General features: G+C 40.8%; 1 protein-coding gene across 1 annotated transcript in view; it reads left to right on the forward strand.

Moving 5' to 3' along the window:
• The window catches only part of TOX3 (TOX high mobility group box family member 3), a 148,943-nt gene that overhangs the window by 108,042 nt on the left and 18,656 nt on the right, over positions 1-22,245 (forward strand). Inside the window, exon 4 of the mRNA XM_063945310.1 lies at positions 1,456-1,707. Coding sequence (XP_063801380.1) covers positions 1,456-1,707 — 252 coding nt within the window. The remainder of the gene's footprint in view (positions 1-1,455; positions 1,708-22,245) is intronic.

The raw sequence follows: 22,245 nt of genomic DNA on the forward strand, positions 1-22,245 counted from the left end.
TTACCTGAAAGCATGGTGTTCTTATCACCATCATTGCTTGAGAATTGTTTACGCTGAATAATAACAGCCAATGTTCCATTGCAATAGAAATATAGGAAACAACTGAACATTCTGCATTTTCTTGCTTGCACAAATCACCTTAAACTGCTGCGTTTGGGCAAATTAAACTGCGGCGCAGAGTACACAATTGTCTGAATTTATGGTGCATGAGTGTTGTATAATGTGAGGTATTTTTTTTATTACTGTTGTGTATCAATAAATAGGCAATTTGATATGCACTAGGCCTAATGTATCTGTTGCTCAAACAAACAAAGACAGATGTTGTTAATTAAGTACACATTAAAACACTGTTAATACTGATACACTACTACAGCCGTATGATAATTACACTTATCTTTAATCAGATCTGTTTATGCAAAGCTTTCAAAATTGAAACAACAGAGATTTACTTTAGAAATAACAACCAGGATTTAAAGAGTTCCTTTAATTTTACAATGTACCATTTTCCATTCAATTACCTGTCTCAATTATATTGTACATCAAAATCTATATATTAATGCTAGACCTTTATTCCATTAACACCTCATGTTATTCTTCTTTCTCTGTATAACTGTCCTCCTTTGGCAATCAACTCTCTGTTTATTAGTGGAAATCTATGGAAGTCAATACATCACACAATATAAAAGAGATGAAAGCCCCCAAGCTGCATAATAGTTATCACAATTGGTCAGGGGACCTTGTGGCATCTGGCAAAGAGTTTTAGACAGTTGCTCATGTTAGCCTCATAACCAGACATGAATGGAAGCTGATTTATACTATATACTGCACACATTAGGCTAGGTGAACCCATTGTCATGTCTCCTAACCATTCTAGATAATTATTTTGATGCTGCATGATCTATAAAAAGCCAATAGGTCTTAACATAGTTCATGTCTCCTAACATTTGACGTGTCCAAGTAGGCACATGACCATGACCATGAAGGGTGTGTGTGGGGGGGTGACATGATACATTGGATGTGACATGTCTAGTGCTTCCATAGTACTAGGCCACCTTAAACACCCCAATTTCCCCCAAAGATGTATTTCAATTTATAATATAATATAATGTCTAATTTTCTGAGAATTGGGAAAGATGTGCTATCTGTGGACCTTCCGCTTCAAATCATGACTGTCCCATCAAAATCATAATAGATGGAGAGGTGTACTAGTTGAAGCTAGAAATAAGCAAAGCAATTCACCATGGCTTGTAATGTGTCTAATTTGAATAAACTGACTCATTGAGCAACATGACTTGCATTGTAAAGTATTCTTTGTTTGGCCACTGAAAACAGTTGCCATTACCTATATAATAGGATTATTTTAAGATTTTTTTTATTACGGTCATGGTGCTTTATTAGTTCAATATTTATGGTTACAACTGACTATAATAAGCCTGTCCATTTCTTATTTGACAGACGTTTCACACACCGAGTCTTGGTGATGAAGAATTTGAGATTCCGCCCATAACTCCACCTCCAGAAAATGACCCGGCACTTGGCATGACAGATGTTCTTCTCCCATTCCAAGTTATGGGTGAAGCTTTGGCTGCCCAGGGCAATGAATTTACACCTCAGTTCCCACCTCAAAGTCTGGACCTCCCATCTATTACTATATCTCGGAATCTAATAGACCAGGAAGGAATGTTGCACAGCAATGGCTTGACGATGGTGAGCTTAATCTAACCTTCTGTTGGTAATACAGGTAGTGTATCCCTTATCTAAAATTCAAAATCACACATTTTTGGCTCCCCTACTAAGGTAATGACACACACACACACACACCACACACACACACACACACACACACACACACACACACACACACACATATTATATTATATATCTATATAATATATCTATATATACACATATTAATATATATGTCATTATCTCAAAAATGTGGGATTTCGAATTTTGGATAAGGGATACTCAACCTATATTTGCAAATCTTAAACAGACAACAGTTGTTTTGATCAGTTCAACAAATGGGATATCAAATTTGTATGTATCTGGTACTTTGTTGTGATTATGGAAAAGAGTACAATATTGCAATAATGATTTCTTTTTTTTAATGTTTGTATATTTAGAATTATGTACTTGCTCCCTTTCCGCATTCTCCTTTTTCTTCTCCACAAACATGTCACTCATTTGTTTGCAGAGTTTTTATCTTTAACCGGAATGTGCATGTTGACAAAAGCTTGCTTAAAGGGGAGTACACATGGAGAGATCCATGCTTAAATTCTAAGCATGTTGACTTGATTGCTTAGAAATTAAGCACAGATCTCTCTGTGTGTATGCCCATAGTGATAGAGATGCATGGCCCCACGCATCGCTATCACTTCCTCTAGATTTGGCATGCATTCATGCCAAATCTAGCTAGGTTGCTCTTTTCACCACTGGGTGAAATAAGCGTCCCCCACTCGCTCAACACACATAGTGCTGTGTGCTGAGTGGGGAAAGAGATGTGTGTTGAGCAGTCTGTACTAGATTGCTCAGCACACATCTTCCCCATTTGTACAGGGCTCAACTCCTCTGTAAGTATCATACAATTCATGAAATTAAGGAATCCTCAGTAGCTATTTTCAAGTTCCACCACTTTATCTTAGAATTAGCTTTGTTTTATATTTGTCAGTCAATAAACTCAGGGCCATCTATTCTTATGGGCTCAATGTGAAGTTGCCCAAGGGCCGTAGTAGTATAATGGCCCTAAAATGATAGCCGAGGGTCCCCCTTTTCCAGGGGTACCATATTTTTGAAAATTGGCCCTGGGTAACTGAAGATATCCATCTTCAAAGCAGTAGTCCCCATCCAAGCCTTTTTATTTCTCTTCCCAGGCAGATATGTCGGGTTCTGTCTAACTTAGATTTTTTTGAGAGTATACTTTAAAATGTTGGACTCTCCCCTTTCAGTGGACACTGGCAGCTTGTCTCTGCTATGCCAGAACCAGAGAGATCAGTCTTCCAGCAGCTGGTCCCTGCTCCAGCTTCACATGCCTGGTATGCAGTTTTATATTTTCGTTGGTGGCTCCTGAAATCTGATCCCCAAGTCATCCTAGTCCTCCTAAAAGGTGGGACTCTCTCTTTTTTTATATCACATTAAAAGCTAAGAAACAGGAACTGGATAAATCTGCAGTCAAGCAAGCTTCCCTCCCACTGGAAAATTATCAATATTAAGCTCATTCCACTATCCACCCCTCCCCTGCATATTAAACACCCCCTGCCAACCAGGAAATCATGTACTGGGGCCGCTTCATTCAGCCGAATGCCCCCTTCTACATTGTTCTCCCTCCTGCCCCATCTCCTGCCATGCAGTAAAGGAGTAATTAGCAGAAATTATTGCTCCAGGTCCTACATGCTGAGCAGAAGATAGAATACCCCCTACCGCCCGTGGGACATCAATGCTGCCACTGATAGCAGCCCCCACCCCTACCACTGGAGAAAGGATAGGGACCCCATTGCATTGCTTTGCCCAGGGGCCTACACTGCTGTTACGATGGCACTGAATAAACCAAAATGCAGAATCCTAATGAAAGATAAACACTTCTTTTATTAAGGAACCATTCTAAAATTGCGGAAAAATGTGGTAATTTATTTTAAATTTGAAGTGGTTATGAATGTGCCGCTTAATTAGAAACAGTTATACATGTATTTTTTCTCTAACATCCTAGTGGATGCTGGGGACTCCGTAAGGACCATGGGGAATAGACGGGCTCCGCAGGAGACAGGGCACTTTAAGAAAGAATTTGGATACTGGTGTGCTCTGGCTCCTCCCTCTATGTCCCTCCTCCAGACCTGAGTTTGAATCTGTGGCCGGGTGAGCTGGGTGCTACTTAGTGAGCTCTCCTGAGCTTGCTATAAGAAAGTATTTTGTTAGGTTTTTTATTTTCAGGGAGCTCTGCTGGCAACAGACTCCCTGCATCGTGGGACTGAGGGGAGAGAAGCAGCCCTACTCTCTGAAGATAGGTCCTGCTTCTTAGGCTACTGGACACCATTAGCTCCAGAGGGATCGTACACAGGATCTCACCCTTTGTCGTCCGATCCCGGAGCCGCTCCGCCGTCCCCCTCGCAGAGCCGGAAGACAGAAGCCGGGTGAAAGAAGCAAGAAGACTTCGAAATCGGCGGCAGAAGACTCCAGTCTTCACTGAGGTAGCGCACAGCACTGCAGCTGTGTGCCATAGCTCCCACACTACACCCACATACTACGGTCACTGTAAGGGTGCAGGGCGCAGGGGGGGGGGCGCCCTGGGCAGCAATTAGAGACCTCTTTGGCAAAAGTTTGCATAATGTACAGTTAGGCACTGTATATATGTATGAGCCCCCACCAAAATTGTACATGAAAGCGGGACAGAAGCCCGCAGTCGAGGGGGCGGGGCTTCTTCCTCAGCACTCACCAGCGCCATATTTTTTCTCCACAGCACCGCTGAGAGGAAGCTCCCCAGGCTCTCCCCTGCAGTTACACGGTAGAAGAGGGTAAAAAGAGAGGGGGGGGCACATAATTAGGCGCAAAAATCAATATAAACAGCAGCTACTGGGTTAACATTAAGTTACTGTGTTATTCCTGGGTTAATAGCGCTGGGGTGTGTGCTGGCATACTCTCTCTCTGTCTCTCCAAAGGGCCTTATGGGGGAATTGTCTTCAGATGAGCATTCCCTGAGTGTGTGGTGTGTCGGTAAGTGTGTGTCGACATGTCTGAGGTAAAAGGCTCCCCTAAGGAGGAGATGGAGCAAATATGTGTGTGAGAGGGTGTCTCCGTCGACCACGCCGACACCTGTTTGGATATGTGTAATTAAGTGCTAAGGTGATTTTATTGCACAAAAGATTAGAGAACAGACAGGAAATCTACCCATGTCTGTCCCTATGTCGCAGAGACCTTTAGAGTCTCAATGCTCACTATCCAAAATAATAGACACTGATATCGACACAGGGTCTGACTCCAGTGTCGACTACGATAATGCAAAGTTACAGCCAAAATGGCAGAAAAGTATTCAATATATGATTATTGTAATAAACGATGATTTGCATATCACTGATGACTCATCTGTCCCTGACACAAGGGTACACATGTTTAAGGGGAAGAAAGCTGAGGTAAATTTCCCTCCTCTCATGATGAAAAAGAGCGGGAATCTCCAGACAAGAGACTGCAGTTTCCCACAAAGAATTCTCAGGCAGTATCCTTTCCCCACTAGGGCCAGGATGTGATGGGAATCTTCCCCTAGGGTGTCACGTTTGCTCAAAAGGTAGCCCTGACGTAACAGCTATTCTCAGGGATCCTGCAGAGAGCGTGCACATTCTGGTACACTACTCAGACTGGCGATTGTGTCGGCATGGGTTTATAGCGCTGTGGCAGCGTGGACAGGTACCTTATCAGCAGAGATTGAGACCCTAGTATGCATATAGATATATATATATATATATATATATATATATATATATATATATAAAAACTGTAAGGACCGGCACTCCCCCTCCCGGACTTAGTGCTTGGGTGCCATCTCAGATAAAATTGGATAATAGGCAACAAAGCAGGCGGCACTCCAAGTCTGTTGAGAATTCAAGTGTATTACACACAAAGCATGATCCGACGTTTCGGGGTCCAAGCGCCCCTTTGTCAAGGTGAACAATGATCACCTTGACAAAGGGGCGCTTGGACCCCGAAACGTCGGATCATGCTTTGTGTGTAATGCACTTGAATTCTCAACAGACTTGGAGTGCCGCCTGCTTTGTTGCCTATTATATATATATATATATATATATATATATATATATTAAAGATGCTGTCCTAAGAGATATGTATATATAAAACATGCCCAAAGAGACATGAGTATACTGGGTCCTAGAGTCAAAGCTATGTCGATCTCTGCTTGACGTGTCCTGTAGAATATGCAATGGACAGATGATGCCGACTTAAGAGGCATATGGAAGGCTGAGGATTGTGTGGAGAAGGGTTCTCGGACCTGGTCTCCACAGCTATAGCTGGTAATTCTGATATTTTGCCTTATATTCCTGCACAGCCTAGGAAAGCACGACATTATCAAATGCAGCCTTTCGAATTAAGAAACAAGAAAGTCCGAGGTGCGTCCTTTCTTGCCAGAGGTGGGTGCAGAGGAAAGAAGCTGCACAACACAGCTAGTTCCCAGGAACAGAAGTCCTCCCCGGCCTCTACAAAAATCCACCGCATGTCGCTGGGGCTCCACAGGCTAGGCCCGGTGGGGGCACGCCTTCGTAAGTTCAGCCACAAGTAGGTTCACTCCCTGTTAGATCCCTGGGCAAAAGATATTGTGTCTCAGGGATACAAGCTGGACTTTGAGAAGATGCCCCCTCACCGACGGCCCTGCAGGCCACGAGAGGGAAACAGTGTTAACTGCAATTCACAAATTGTATCTTCAACAGGTGGTGGTCAAGGTTCCCTGCCTTCAACAAGGAGGGGGTTATTATTCGACCATGTTGTAGTCCCGAAACCAGACGGTTCGGTCAGCCCCATATTGAATTTAAAATCCCTGAACATATACCTGAAAGGGTTCAAGTTCAAGATGGAATCGCTAAGAGCGGTCATTGCAAGCCTGAAAGGGGGAGATTTTATGGTGACTCGGGACATAAAGGATGCATACCTTCATGTCCCCATTTATCCACCTCATCAGACGTACCTCAGAATTGCGGTACGGGATTGTCATTACCAATTTCAGACGTTGCCGTTTGGTCTCTCCACGGCCTTGAGAATATTCACCAAGGTAATGGCGAAAATGATGGTGCTCCTGCGGAAGCAAGGTGTCACTATTATCACGTACTTGGACGATCTCCTCATAAAAGCGAGATCAAGAGAGCAGTTGCTGAACAGCGTATCACTTTCTCTGGAAGTGTAACGGCAACACGGCTGGATTCTATATATTCCAAAGTCGCAGTTGGTTCCTACAGCTCATCTGCCTCTCCTAGGCATGATCCTAGACACAGACCAGAAAAGGGTTTATCTCCCGATAGAGAGAGCTCAGGAGCTCGTGACACTGGTCAGGAATCTATTAAAACCAAAACAGGTGTCAGTGCATCACTGCACTCGAGTCCTGGGAAGGGAGGCCATTCCCTTCGGCAGGTTCCATGCGAGGACCTTCCAATGGGACTAACTGGACAAGTGGTCCGGATCACATCTTCAGATGCATCGGTTAATCACCCTATCCCCCAGGGCCAGGGTGTCGTTCCTGTGGTGGCTGCAGAAGTTCGCAGATTCGGCATTCAGGACTGGGTCCTGGTGACCACGGATGCAAGCCTCCGAGGGTGGGGGGCAGTCAAACAGGGAAGAAATTTCCAAGGGCTGTGGTCAAGGCAGGAGACTTGCCTTCACATCAATATCCTGGAACTAAGGGCCATATACAACGCCCTAAGTCAAGCGGAGACCCTGCTTCGCGACCAACCGGTTATGATTCAGTCAGACAATATCACCGCAGTGGCTCATGTAAACCACCAAAGCGGCACAAGGAGCAGGGTGGCGATGATAGAAGCCACCAGAATTCTTCGCTTGGCGGAGAATCACGTAAGCGCACTGTCAGCAGTGTTCATTCCGGGAGTGGACAACTGGGAAGCAAACTTCCTCAGCAGGCACGACCTCCACCCGGGAGAGTGGGGACTTCATCAAGAAGTCTTCATGCAGATTGCAAGTCGGTGGGAACTGCCACAGGTGGATATGATGGCATCCCGCCTCAACAAAAAGCTGCAGAGATATTGCGCCAGGTCAAGAGACCCTCAGGCGATAGCTGTTGATGCACTGGTGACACCGTGGGTGTTCCCGTCGGTCTATGTATTTCCTCCTCTTCCTCTCATACCGAAGGTGCTGAGAATCATAAGGAAAAGAGGAGTGGGAACAATACTCTTTGTTCCGGATTGGCCAAGAAGGACTTGGTATCCAGATCTGCAAGAAATGCTCACAGAGGACCCGTGGCCTCTGCCTCTAAGACAGGACTTGTGCAACAGGGGCCCTGTCTGTTCCAAGACTTACCGCAGCTGCATTTGACGGCATGGCGGTTGAACGCCGGATCCTAGCAGAAAAAGGCATTCCGGATGAGGTCATTCCTACGCTGATAGAGGCTAGGAAGGATGTGACGGCTCAACATTATCACCGTATATGGCGAAAATATGTTGCTTGGTGTGAGGCCAGGAATGCCCCTACGGAGGAATTCCAGCTGGGCCGTTTCCTTCACTTCCTACAGTCGGGAGTGACTTCGGGCCTGAATTTGGGTTCCATTAAGGTCCAGATTTCGGTCCTATCCATTTTCTTTCAAAAAGAACTGGCTTCTCTTCCTGAAGTTCAGACGTTGTAAAGGGAGTGCTGCATATTCAGCCCCCTTTTGTGCCTCCAGTGGCACCTTGGGATCTTAACATGGTGTTGAGTTTCCTGAAGTCACACTGGGTTGAGCCACTCAAAACCGTGGAGTTAAAATTTCTCACGTGGAAGGTGGTCATGCTATTAGCCTTGGCATTAGCTAGGCGTGTGTCAGAATTAGCGGCTATGTCACATAAAAGCCCCTATCTGGTTTTCCATATGGACAGGGCAGGATTGCGGACCCGTCCACAATTTCTGCCAAAAGTGGTGTCATCTTTTCATATGAACCAACCTATTGTGGTGCCTGTGGCTACTCGTGACTTGGAGGATTCCGAGTTGCTGGATGTGGTCAGGGCTTTGAAGGTTTATGTAGCCAGAACGGCTAGAGTCAGGAAAACTGAGTCGCTGTTTATCCTGTATGCATCCAACAAGCTGGGTGCTCCTGCTTCAAAGCAAACTATTGCTCGCTGGATCTGTAACACGATTCAGCAGGCTCATTCTGCGGCTGGATTGCCGCTTCCAAAATCAGTAAAAGCCCACTCCACAAGGAAGGTGGGCACTTCTTGGACGGCTGCCCGAGGGGCCTCGGCATTACAGCTTTGCCGAGCAGCTACTTGGTCAGGTTCAAACACTTTTGCAAAGTTTTACAAGTTTGATACCCTGGCTGAGGAGGACCTTGTGTTTGCTCATTCGGTGCTGCAGAGTCATCCGCACTCTCCCGCCCGTTTGGGAGCTTTGGTATAATCCCCATGGTCCTTACGGAGTCCCCAGCATCCACTAGGACGTTAGAGAAAATAAGATTTTACTTACCGGTAAATCTATTTCTCGTAGTCCGTAGTGGATGGTGGGCGCCCGTCCCAAGTGCGGACTTCTTCTGCAATACTTGTATATAGTTATTGCTTAAATAAGGGTTATGTTGTGGTTGCATCAGGGTTGATCTGATGCTCCGTTGTTGTTCATACTGTTAACTGGGTAAGTTTATCACAAGTTATACGGTGTGATTGGTGTGGCTGGTATGAGTCTTGCCCTGGATTCCAAAATCCTTTCCTTATACTGTCAGCTCTTCCGGGCACAGTTTCTCTAACTGAGGTCAGGAGGAGGGACATAGAGGGAGGAGCCAGAGCTCACCAGTATCCAAATTCTTTCTTAAAGTGCACTGTCTCCTGCGGAGCCCGTCTATTCCCCATGGTCCTTATGGAGTCCCCAGCAGCCACTACGGACTTCGAGAAATAGATTTACCGGTAAGTAAAATCTTATTTTTTATAAACACAGGGGGAGATGTATCAAACTTTCCAGAGAGATGAAGTTGTGAAGTTTCCAATAGCAGCCAATCAACTTATCTCATTATAAATAATTGCTAGAAGCTGATTTTTTTTCTGTCATAGGCAACTTCACCACTTTTTCCTAAAGGTTCATATCCTCCATAACCTGTTACATTAATATGCTTTCAATAGGTTACACACTAATATCCTGTGGAATGTCAAATAGTTTGACATCCCACATAGACTGAAAATATACAACGCAAATGCATACCCAGTCTGCAAATATTGGTACAATTGTTGAAGAACAGGTGTTAATGGGTATTGCTTTGTATAATAATTACATTCATCCTCTATTTCGTGCAATAATCTTTTGTGATATCAATTCCTATTGCTCACATCATTTTGGAGTTTGCAGTCAGGGTAAGGGTGGGATAGCTGAATGCTGGATGGGTGGGGGTTATGGTGTAACAATGTATGTGGCCATACCCATAAGTTAAATCAACGATTTACTGTCTGAATCATTGGAGGCACTTCACAACCCTGCAAATTAGAATGATGGAACAGTCCCCACAAATTTAGACAGTTGGTAATATGTTATAAAATTTAGCATTAAAAACAGCAAGAAAATGAAATCGATAAAAATAAGTTTATAAATTGTGCCAATAAGCTGTAAAACTGCTGCAGTGGTAGAATATTTTAAACAAAAACAGAAAACCTGTTTGAAATATACCTATGAGTGCATCAGATTTAAAATAAAAATAATATTTATATTACAATATTGCACTTTATTGCCTACAAATTTACCAAAATGTATTTCATACATACTGTATAAAATGTCACCAGGGCAGATTTAGTACATTCCAGTGTTGCAGTATTCTCTCTGGTAATGAAGTTTCCCTTTCAGTTTCATAAAAAGCTTCAGTCTGTATTCCCGTGGAGAGTTGAGAAATGAAATGAATAATAACTATAATTATTGCAAGAAAGCAACAGGATCTAATAATGGTTGAATGCTAAATTTGTAATTAAAAACAAAAACCGTCAATTAATTTAATGTTCTGCGTGAAGTCAAATGTTTGGGAAGTGATACGATTTGTGCGATTGCTAACTATTACTACCCTTATGACTCTTTTTTGTTAACCTTTTGCATGATACCTGATGTGTAGCACTTTCCTTGTTACAGTGGTGACCCTCAGAGGGGTCCATGGGCAGAGAATTTAGGCACTTTCCTCTATAAAACACAAGTGTTGGTTGGAGCAGCCTGCAGCTGTCTGGCCAAGGGTATAGAGGATGAAACCCCTGTCTGTTTATCCAACGAAAAGTGCTAGTACCAGCAGGTACATAAAGGCATGTAATATGCAGTACTTTGGAACAAGCAAATGTTGCATATGTTTGGTCTTTTTAAGGACTTTACCTCACAAATTCCTAGAAGATTAATGGACTTAACATGAGTCACAACATATTATCCTTCCCGCATCTATGCTAGTTGATTGGACTTCCATTAAAGGTTAAGTACATGTTGTACTATACTTACTAGTTGAGTTCATCTTTATCCATGTATCCGTTTAGTGGGTCCTCACCTCTAGACAACCTTTGTAAGCTGCAATGCACCCATGCATACCACAAAGTTGACAATGTATGGATAATGTGAGCTAGGATAGTAAATACAGTTAACCTATGGCAATATCCCCTGTCCATTCGGCAGACCTGTTTTACAAAGGGAGAAGGACTTCATGGGCTGAATGTAATTAATTCCAAGTTGGCCATAGGTGCAAGTTCCCAGCCGAACTCAAACGTTTTTAAAGTGCCCATCATTTACAAGTCATGGTTTTGCCTTGTACATTATTGCCACTTTTAAAAGAAATTCCCGAGTTAGGCCAGGAACCCACACCTCCAGCCCACTCGCACTTCATTACATCTGGACCCATATCTCCAAACTAGTTTTTGCTGTCAGTGTTGGTCTGATTGTCAGTTGTGAGTACCTGTCATTACGCAGCTGTGAGGGTTTCTGAGAGGATGATAGGGATGTGTTAAACTACTGTATCAGGGTTATGCAACGCCTTTAAAGAGCATTAAGCAGTACCAGATTTATAACTAGCAGGGAACAGTCACTTAGTAAAGTACAGATGTGTCCACATACATCTTTGCTGTAGTTGCGCCAAACAGCCCATCTTGGCATGCTAGGTCACGTGAGTCCCTGCTAATTGCAGCCATATATTTTGCACCTTTTTTTCAGAAAATGCATCTTAGTTGCTACACGATGCAGCATTGCAACAGGAGACTGTCATGATTCATTTATTACGCAACACATTTCTGTGTGCAACTGAGTCTCTGAATCTGTATACAAAGTGCTACAAAGTGGCAGCTGCAACTTTTTTCTTATACATGTGTTGTGCTTTGTATACAGCCTCAGTCGCACAAATATACAAGTGTTGCATATTGTATTAAGCAGCACAGTCTCCTGGTGCTTCCTAGATGCATTGCGTCTAAGATACATTGTCGGCAAACAAATATGACCGATGCTAGCAGAGTTGCACGGGACCTGGCAGCTCACTTGCACCAGGCATCTCATGCTGCTTGGCGTATTCAGGCCAGATGATTGAGGACACATCTGTATGTGTTGCTTAATACAGTACTTAAGTTTGGGTTGCGTCTGAGAACTCCGCAGCTCTAGTTTTGATTCTTTGGCCCAATGTTTTTAGTTCAGGACATAAAACAGTAATGAGGGTTGTGGTATGTGATATATAAGTATATTCAGTGGGTAATGAATGTAGACCATTTTCTGGGATCCTGCATGTTCAGCTGTTAAATGGTGAATCTTTGCATTCCCACTGATAAGCTTAGTCTGCTTGGCTACAGTCAGCGTGCAATCTATAATATGTTTTCTGAGTGATATTTGTATATTTTGCATACATGGCCTGTTTTCTGTCACTGGCCCAAAACACCAGCAGTCAATCAATCAATCAATCAATCAATCAATCAATCACAACGCTGCTTTTGGATCACTATGAACAACATTGCAGGTCCAGGTGTGCACATGTGCAGTGCAGCTAATGCAGATTCCAAACCTATCAGAGATTTATGTACATCTCTGAATTAGGCCCACAGTTAATTATTGGTGTGCAGCCTACTTGCCTACTCAGCTGGAATGTCACGGAGACTACTGCTTTTTGGTGACTTCTTTCAGACACCTTGGAGAACAGGTCACCCAACTGGATCCAACCCACTTCACTATAAATTGGGGTGAGGCTTGATAAATTTATTTGTTGTAAATTGTGCCCTTCAATTCCCTGTGCAATGCTACTAATCATGGAGTCATGGAGTTGGCAAGTATGAGATACAGCCAATCCATGAGCAGTTACAAATCACAAACATTCAAAGCAAAATAAATTTTTGAGAACATATTTAAACATGTGCTAACTGAATGGAAATGTTAATGTTTTACTAGATCTCAGTTTGTGAATTGATTTAATAATTTTTAGAAATGCATTAGCATGTGTAAATAAAACTTCAATTATAATAACAATTTTCACCATCAGTAGACATTTTCACCTTCTGTGAAATAATAAACAAGTTGGACTCCATACCTTAAGGCTTTTCTAAGACATCTTTCAAAAACATTGTTCTGCTTTACCTAGCAGAACCGAAAGACATCAATACACAGAACTGAATCTTGTTATTGTGTACAGACTAATGTACGTAACTAATCATTCCAGCACTTCACCTTTCTCCTGCATCTGAATATGGAGCATGGAAAGAACAAAAGGCAGCTGTGAATTAATTTACACCTGCCTGTGTTAATTTGCCAATTTATTATCTAGATTGCTTGGCCTTTCAGTTTGTTACACAGTTCATTAAAATCTCCCAAATCAATATTTTGATAGCTCTTAATAAGATGTCTATCTCTTCTTACTACAAGGGCAAATATTTATCAATAGGCCAGCAATGAATCATTAAATTTGTTATTGAGTAAATTGTTTTACCTATAATGGGAAAAAAGGTTTTAGGAAACAATACCCATAGGTGGCAATCAGTGCTGAAAATTAATTTCATAGTATATAACAATATATTATTGTAGTAAGGTTTACTTTCCCTAACAACATAGTAACAAACTGTACATGGAAATATAATTTATTTTATTTAAAGTATTTTCCCTTAATTCTTGGGATGTGTGTAGCTTAACATTCCAAGTGCAAATTGAATTCTCATTACATGCAAGAGACTGAGAATGATGAATTCAATTCTTGGTGATGTTCAGTCGCTAAGTTCTGCTAGACACATCCATGAGACTTATAGTTGCTTGACTTGTTTCCCTGCAATCTCTGTAGGGTGGGAGGAAAAATTGTTGATGTTTATATGACCATTAGTTGCTAGTTTTCCAACCGTCTCCAAGGTGTTCCAAGGATACTGTGCAGACATCACTGAGAATTGAATCTTCCTCAAGGCTTAGATGGTTGATATGGACACATCATCTTTTATAGAAAGCTGTACGTTTGTGTGTTGTTTCTCAAAGTACAAGTTTGTAAAAGGTTACTGCTGAGTAAATGAAGATTTACTGTGAATGCATTATACTGTAATGTTGATAGCTGTTGCTCCATAGAGATGGTGAGTATAGAAGACTTAACTTGACTCTGTAATGTTTTAGAATGGGAATTATTATGTAAAAGAATAATAAACATAAACAGGCATTACCTGTGGCAATTACTGAAGCCTACACAGGGTGGCCATCGGATCCAGACACCCGGGTCCAGTAAGTCTGCATCCGATGATTCAGAACCTGGACCTGTCATGTCTTCAAAATGGGGATGACATGCCCGTGGTCCACATCCTACCCTCCCAAATGCCACAACATGTCAGTTATACTATGGCTGATGCGGCTGCGAGTGATATCGCAAGACCTATTCTGCACATGCACAGGACTGATATTGCGCCTGCGCAGACAAACAAAAATAATATTTCTCCTTCAGGGTCCACAGTTGTAGCCGCATGATATACAGTACATTTGGTTTTAGGTGGTGCCACAGGATCGGGCACCAAATGGTTAAAGCTTTTGGGGCTCCCAGCATAACGTAAGACCTTTCCTTAAATAATTGCCATTACTATCAATATACCAAAAGCTTTAAAGGTCAACTATTAGTGCCCTAAGGCAGCAGATGGTAAAAGCCCAGTACCAGTGTAAATTGAAAAATGGATTAAATGAATGAAAAACGCTGTCTAATGTAAATACAATACAGTAACATCCTATCTAAAACAAAAGGTACTCACATCTTCTGTTACAAGATTACTTTAGGGAAAACCACATGTCAAACACATTTATAAATAACCTACATTTCAATTACCCTTCTCCCCTAAATTTGTACCATGTCATCCCTATATTTTTCCTGTAATCTATGTAATTAAATAAAAATACAATTTATACAAAATAATCTCTAATCAGAAGGAGTGCCAGACTACATCCTGTAGAACTTTGTTTTCAATAGTATCTGACTGAGGTAAATAAAAAGGCATAAGGAAGGACTGAAGCATGCAAGCAAAGTGTATTGTTCATGGTGTCCAGATGTTAGGTCGACTACTATTGGTCAACATGGACAAAAGGTTGACATTAGAAGGTTGACATGGCAATTGTCGACACAGGAAAAGGTCGACATGATCTTTTTACAACATTTTTTTATTTTTTATTTTTTTATACTTTACTGTCCACGTGAACTACGATTGGGATTAATGACCTGTCCAAATGCAGGGTGGCACCTTGCCCTTCCCTTGCCATGCAAGGAGACACTGTGCACTAATTGAGGTTTCCTGACATGTTGCAGAGGAAACCACATCAATAAAAAAAACTAATGTCGACCTTTTCTGTGTAGACCTTTTTACTATGTTGACCTTTTGGAGTTAACCTAGACACTGTTGACATTTTTCAGGTTGACCTGTTGATCCATAACCATTGTTTATATGCTCTTTGTACAGTACTATATATAGAACTCTTGTTGAACCTAATAAATATAAATTAATAATGCACATTTTATGAGCAACTGTGCCGCATATTATCTTTGTCACTCAGTTGATGTATGCATGAACATCTTCATGAAAGATTTCAAATCTTTGATGTTAAAGGCTGACCAAACTAAGGATGTCCTTCACAGTTGGTTGTATATGTATTAACATGCATGTATACAAAACCCATCAATTATAAATGTTTTAAAGATTTCTCAAGGCTTATTAATGTATGTGACCAATATATAATTCTAATCTTCTCCTTTAAGAAAACTAGCAAGATTCACAAGTGATAAAGAAAACAAATGCAGTACAATAGTTTTATGAGTAATATTGTATATCATTTGTTCTGTGGTCTGCTTGACACATTCACCTATAAAGTTGAATGCACAATTGCCAGCGGTACGGTTAAAAATAGGTTATGTCAAAGTTCTTCAATGCTTCCCTCGGGGTTTGTGTTGGCCAGATAAATAATAATATTTGTGCGCTGCCCTCATATATTTCCCAGTGGAAGACTGTTAAAAATGAACGGTGACTTCTCGTATTGCTTCATAGACATCTTGAGATCCATAAAATGAAGCAAAGATGCTTGTTATCTTAATAACTATAAGTTTTGGTACAACCAGAAATTGATTGTGTTACAAAGACCTTTTTTTTCTTCAATAACAAACAGCTTCTTGAAAGATCCTACCGTTATTATAATGTGTATTTGCTCATAATGCTGTTTTTATCCCTGCAAAGGGATAGCCTTCTACAGAAGCACAACTATTTCTCAACTGCCATCTAATTTTATAATAGGGCTAGGAAAGATCATGTAGAGTATCTCTTATAGTGCAACTTTTTATGGTATATGGTTATATTGTATCAGAGATGCACTATATAGGTATGTTGTATACAGTTTAAACACTGTTCAGTAACATACAATTGCTAAGCGCAATGGAATATGCTAGTGCTATGCAAATAAAGTTGATAACATTATCTGAATAATGAAACATGCTTTTAATTAGCAAGGTTCTTAAATTATTTTTGATATGTATATTTTGAGATCAGTGCCTAACAGCACCCCTCCTGTCACAGGAGGTGTCTGAAGTCAAAAGACGCCCAATGCCGCCATCACAGATCCAAGTGCTGCATCTGAAGATGCAGCATCAGATTCCCACATTGTGACCATAGGTCATAGCATTGGCCAAATGAGTGAGCCTAAGGCTACTCGGAATCTGCCACGGCCAGTACTGTACATCTCCATCAGAAGATGCTGCACTGGCCTCAGCACACAATGAAAGCATCCTGTCACCACCCCCTCCTGCCCACATACGCTGCAGCATGTCAATCATGCTGAGGCATATAGGACATTGTGTATGTCATTGCATCAAGAGATCTGCACACGTGCAAATCACAAAACATTGGAGATGTACGTAAATATCACATTTATGTATAGGTACATTTCTTAATCAGGCCTACAGTCCCAGTATAACACTGACATTGAGGCATAGCAGCTGCACATGTCTTCTTCTGAGGAACCCGCTGATAAACATATTAGGCAGAGAAACATGTAAAGAGAGGAGTAGCTCTTGGATCCAGTGAGTGAATACCGCTCTTATTGAACCACAGTCAGCGGGACAAATCCATGCCCAATGATTGAGGAGACAAGATTATGGGCAATACGGTCTGATTCCATATGAGTGCTGAGGCTGTTGGAATGGAGCAGTGAAAAGCATAGTCACGTTATACTGACAGCATATTAAAGTGAACTGCTTGATTAACACTTTTACTGCTATAGCAATTAAAAGGTGAACTAAATTACGGTATTTCTAATCTGTCCGTATTCTCTACAGACTGCTACATCTTACTGCTACAATGTATTACTGAGAAGATGGGGTAAAAATGCTATTCTCATGTTCCTATACATTGTACTTGCACATTATTGCTAAAAGAAATGCTACATTTTCTACTAATTGCAAATCTGGATACTAACAAAAGTTACCCCACCCACTACATTTATAAAGATTAACAATGGTGTGGATGGAGCTCCAGCCCTCCAGATAAAAATAGGCCCATCATCATGACAGCATGATGATGATAAACCACCAGCTGTCCACGCGGTTGGCCGTAAATCATAAATATCATATGTACTGTATTATAGTATAGTTTCTAATTTCCTCACAAAATTATGCAATTTTTCTTTTATGCACTTAGGGAGACATTGGGGCTGGTAGTGTAGGGGATGTACACGCCCACATGGCTCTGACCACACCCACACAGACTGGTAATGCCTCATCACCTCCTCTGCCTCTCAGAATAGGCCCAATGATCATTTTCAGTCCCAGGCCCATGTTGATTTTAATCCGGCTCTCCATTTATAGCAGCTGCAGGTTTCAATAGTAAAAAAAATTCAGACACAGAATCAAACTAATTACACTTTTTAAGGTTACTTGAATAAATCCCACACAAGCCATACTTTAGTGTGTGTGTTTATATCATAAGCTGTGCCCTCAGACTTGTTTTTCCAGCACATCACACAGATACCCGATAAAATTGAGATATGGGCAATTTAAGTCAACACCTTGAACTCATTGTCATGTTCCTTAAACCATCTCTGAACAATATTTGCAGTGTGGCACGGCACTTTATCCTGCTAAAAGGGGTAACTGCCATTAGGGAATATCGTTGCCATGAAGGGATGTACTTGGTCTGCAATAATGTTTAGTTAAGGGGTAGATGCCAGAGTAACATCCACATGAATGCTAGAACCCAAGGTTTCCCAGCAGAACTTTACCCAGAATATCACATTGCCTCCGCCGGCTTGCATTCTTACCATAGGGCACCATGGCGCCATCTCTTCCTCCGGTAGATGATGCACACACACCCAGCCATCCACAAGATGCAAAAGAAAATGTGATTAATCACACATGGCCAAATTCATCCTTTGCTCCTTGGTCCAATTCTGATGCTCACATACCCATTGTGGGTGCTTTTGGCAGTGGACCTGGATCAGCATGGGCACACTTTCTGTTTTGCATCTACGCAGCCCAATACATGTACTGTGTGTTCTGACACCTTTCTGTCATAAGCAGCAATAACTTTTTCAGCAATTTGTGCATCAGTAACTCTTCTGTAGAATAGGACCAGTTGGGCTAGTCTTTGCTCTCCATGTGCACCAATGAGCTTTGGAAGTCAGTTGTCCTTCCATGGGCCACTTTTGGTAGGTTCTAACCTCTGCATACTGGGAACACCCCACTAGACTTGCCATTTTGAAGATGCTCTGACCCAGTATAGACATAACAATTTGGCCTTTGTCAGAGTTGCTCAGATCCTTTTGCTTGCCCATGTTTCATGCTTCTAACACATCAACTTAAAAAAAATAGTTTTCACTTGCCTTATATATGCCACCCCTTGATTGGTGCTGTTGTAATGTAATCATTAATGCTACAACATTGTTGGTGTGGATTGCAGACTTAGACTTAATAAAAATGTCTAACAAATGTACATTCCATCAGACTTTTAGTGAAAAGGCCCCCCATCCACTAGAGAGTTTTATCTCAGCAATGAATTGGATCCTTTTTTTCCTGCAATCTGGCCGGGAGCTTCCCGAGAGCCTTGCAACTCTGATTTGATATTTGAGTGTATTTTTTACATGTGATTTATCTCATGCGATCCAACATTATTAAAACTATTTCTGTGCAATTGAGATAAATATAACGGTCAGCCCGTGTGATCTGTGATTGCGTTGGGAGACACACGGGAGCGTGCCACACATCACAGTAGCAGGAAAAGGACATGCAATATGGCACTTTTCATGCTATCCATCTCAGGAATTTGTTTCAATCGCATAAAAACAGGCAATATCACACTAGTGGATAGGGGCCTTTAGGCATATCACACACAAAGGCCCATGTTGGAGAGTACTACTCTTCTTTGCAAAAATCTACTATGATCAGTCTTAACACAGAAAGTACAGGTGCAACATTTCTCAGAAAACACATAATTACGAGAAAACAGTTATTTCTACATCAGCATTTACTCAACATTCTAGAAAGGAGAAAAACTGATACCATCTTGTTACAGTATATACAATTAAATTGCACTAAAATATTTGCAGAGAATTAGGAAAGTTGGAAGTAGAACCTAAAATAAGACCGCTAATAAAATATTTGTATTTCATGGGAGAAATATGATATCTACACATTATTAATTTAACAATGATTTGGGGTTACGTTGGTGTGGAATTAATAATACATTTATGAGATTTATGAGTTTAAGAATACATCAAGGCTGGTTAAGGAGGACATGGCAGATGTCAGACAATAGATTGTCACTATTAATTACTTAATTTTGTATCTACCTTTTCCCCATGTTTCTGATTTAATCAGGTTCCCCTAAAATTTGCATTGCTTTATTGTTTGTTAATAAACATGAACATGTAGTGCTATCAAATATCTGTCTTTTGTCTCATATTTATTAATGTAATGATGTTAGATGTTCAATAGATATCAATTGTATATAACTACATCTATGCTTCTAGGGCCCCCTCCTTTTTTTTTTACACCTCCCAATAATCTGTCCAGCTTGCTGAGCAGTATTGACATCAGTGCTACATCAATTTCAAAAAGTGGATTATTTTTACAAGACAGCTATTGTGACATATTGGGTCAGTCATAAATGAAAGATATTCATGCAAGCATGCAATACTTGTAATGAAGTCTCACTCTGACCTTCTGTATGATTGATTCGGTAATTTAGTTTTCTCAGGCAGTGCCTGAAATGAAATGGAATCATGTTGAACAAGTTTTGAATACCCACAGTGCACTAGGAGAAAGAAAAATCTGCTGCCCCAGAGGCTTGCAAGTGAACAGCTGAACAATTTATCTATGTGCTATTATAGCCTATGCCAGAATTCAACATTTCTTTTTCTTTTTTCTTTTTTTTTTTTCTTATTTGGCTTAAGTACTTAATTCTGCAGGTAGCTCTAAATGGGAAAATAAAATACTGTTCAGATTTAAAATGACAGGACAGAAAGTATGTGCAGGGCACTGATAAAATATCTTGAATAGAACTGACCTTTCATGTAGCTGAAAGTTACATGGGAATTTGTCCTTATAATTACCATATAGATTATTTTTATTTCTTTCCTGCAATGAAACACTTCTCAGAACAGCAGTAGTGATTGAATGGAAATTGAACTTGTTAACATTCTCTTCTGCTTAGTCTGTTGTACGTAAGTGAAGGTTCGCTTTGATGAATTTAGAAATTCTTTTTCTCCTCAGTACACAAAAAAGACACTAAAATATATTATTTTGGGACCTTTTATCTTCCACTCTAAAAAGTGAAATAGATTTATTAAATGAGAGAAAACATTTACAATGTCATCTGTGCACTTTCCCTCCTATGAGAAAGACAAATGGCTCACAATATGCCCAAAACCGGGTAAATATATTTACACAGGCTACTTGTACAATAGGAGAGATGTTATCTTAAATCAAACCTTTTGGTTAAATAGATACAAAAAGATGCATTACAATCTATAAAAAGCTATCCGCAGCTTGGGAAAGTTTATTTTAGATGAATGGCATACAAAGTCTACTTGGATTCATTGAAAACACTTTGGATGTAGTCAAAAGGTCGACAAGAACAATGTTGGTATTCATGATGGTTGACACCACAATGATGTCAATATTGTTAAAAGGTTGGGTTTGGGGACTAGAGGGAGGGTTAGGAATAGGGGAAATATGCTTACCAGAATGCAAGAGGACAGCTGGTCTTAGCCAGACATGACAGCCACATGACCCAATGGACCTGGAAGATGATACTGGAGTCGCAGCAGCTGTCAGGAGCAGGCAAGTCACCATTAAGCCACTGGGGCAATATGTTGACATTCTATCATGTTAACATTTCATAAATGTCTACAGTACATTATGACTGTCGACATTTGATATTTAAAATGTATAAATATAATCTTTGTGTTATTCATATCATTTTTGGATTATTCTAATAATTTGTATAGTCAAAACTTACCAAATCATTAGCATACAAGTCAATTTAGCTATTTTCTGCAAAGACCAATGGACTTATTGAAGCAGGAGATGTGGCATTCAGTCTTTGCTATAGATCTCTTCATTGTTTGGCTCTCAGGAGTTGTTGCAGCAGTTATCCAAAAAAGTTCCAGTCCATTATAAAGTAGTAGTGGTCCTTCCTAGAGTAAGCAAAGGTTAGTGGAATGAGTTTGGGGGGGACTTGAAACCATCTTAATTAATAAATTTTGATCTATTTAATTGTTTAATTTGTAAATGTCAGTGACTGAGTAATACTGGTACTAAGAATATCATGCAAAGGTAAAATGGCAACTGACACTAGGTCTCTGAGAAAAATTTGGGAGAGAAAACTGAAGATGCCTGTAGGGTTTATAAAGGAAGGGACCCTCCTTGTATGGCAAGTCTAGGGAATCTGCAATTTGTGTAAAAAAAAAAACAAAAAAAAAAAAGTTTGTATGCTAATAATATTTGAGACATTATGAAAAACTGATAACAATACTGAGGAATTCGGGACTTTGCATGTATGCCCTAAAGATATTAATTAGCAAACACATTTTCTAAACCTATATATGCCCATACGGAAATCCTTCCACAGCTATCCAGCTGGTGTAATTGTTGAA

This window comes from Pseudophryne corroboree, chromosome 11 (assembly GCF_028390025.1).
Source record: "Pseudophryne corroboree isolate aPseCor3 chromosome 11, aPseCor3.hap2, whole genome shotgun sequence".
Taxonomy (NCBI): Eukaryota; Metazoa; Chordata; class Amphibia; order Anura; family Myobatrachidae; genus Pseudophryne; species Pseudophryne corroboree.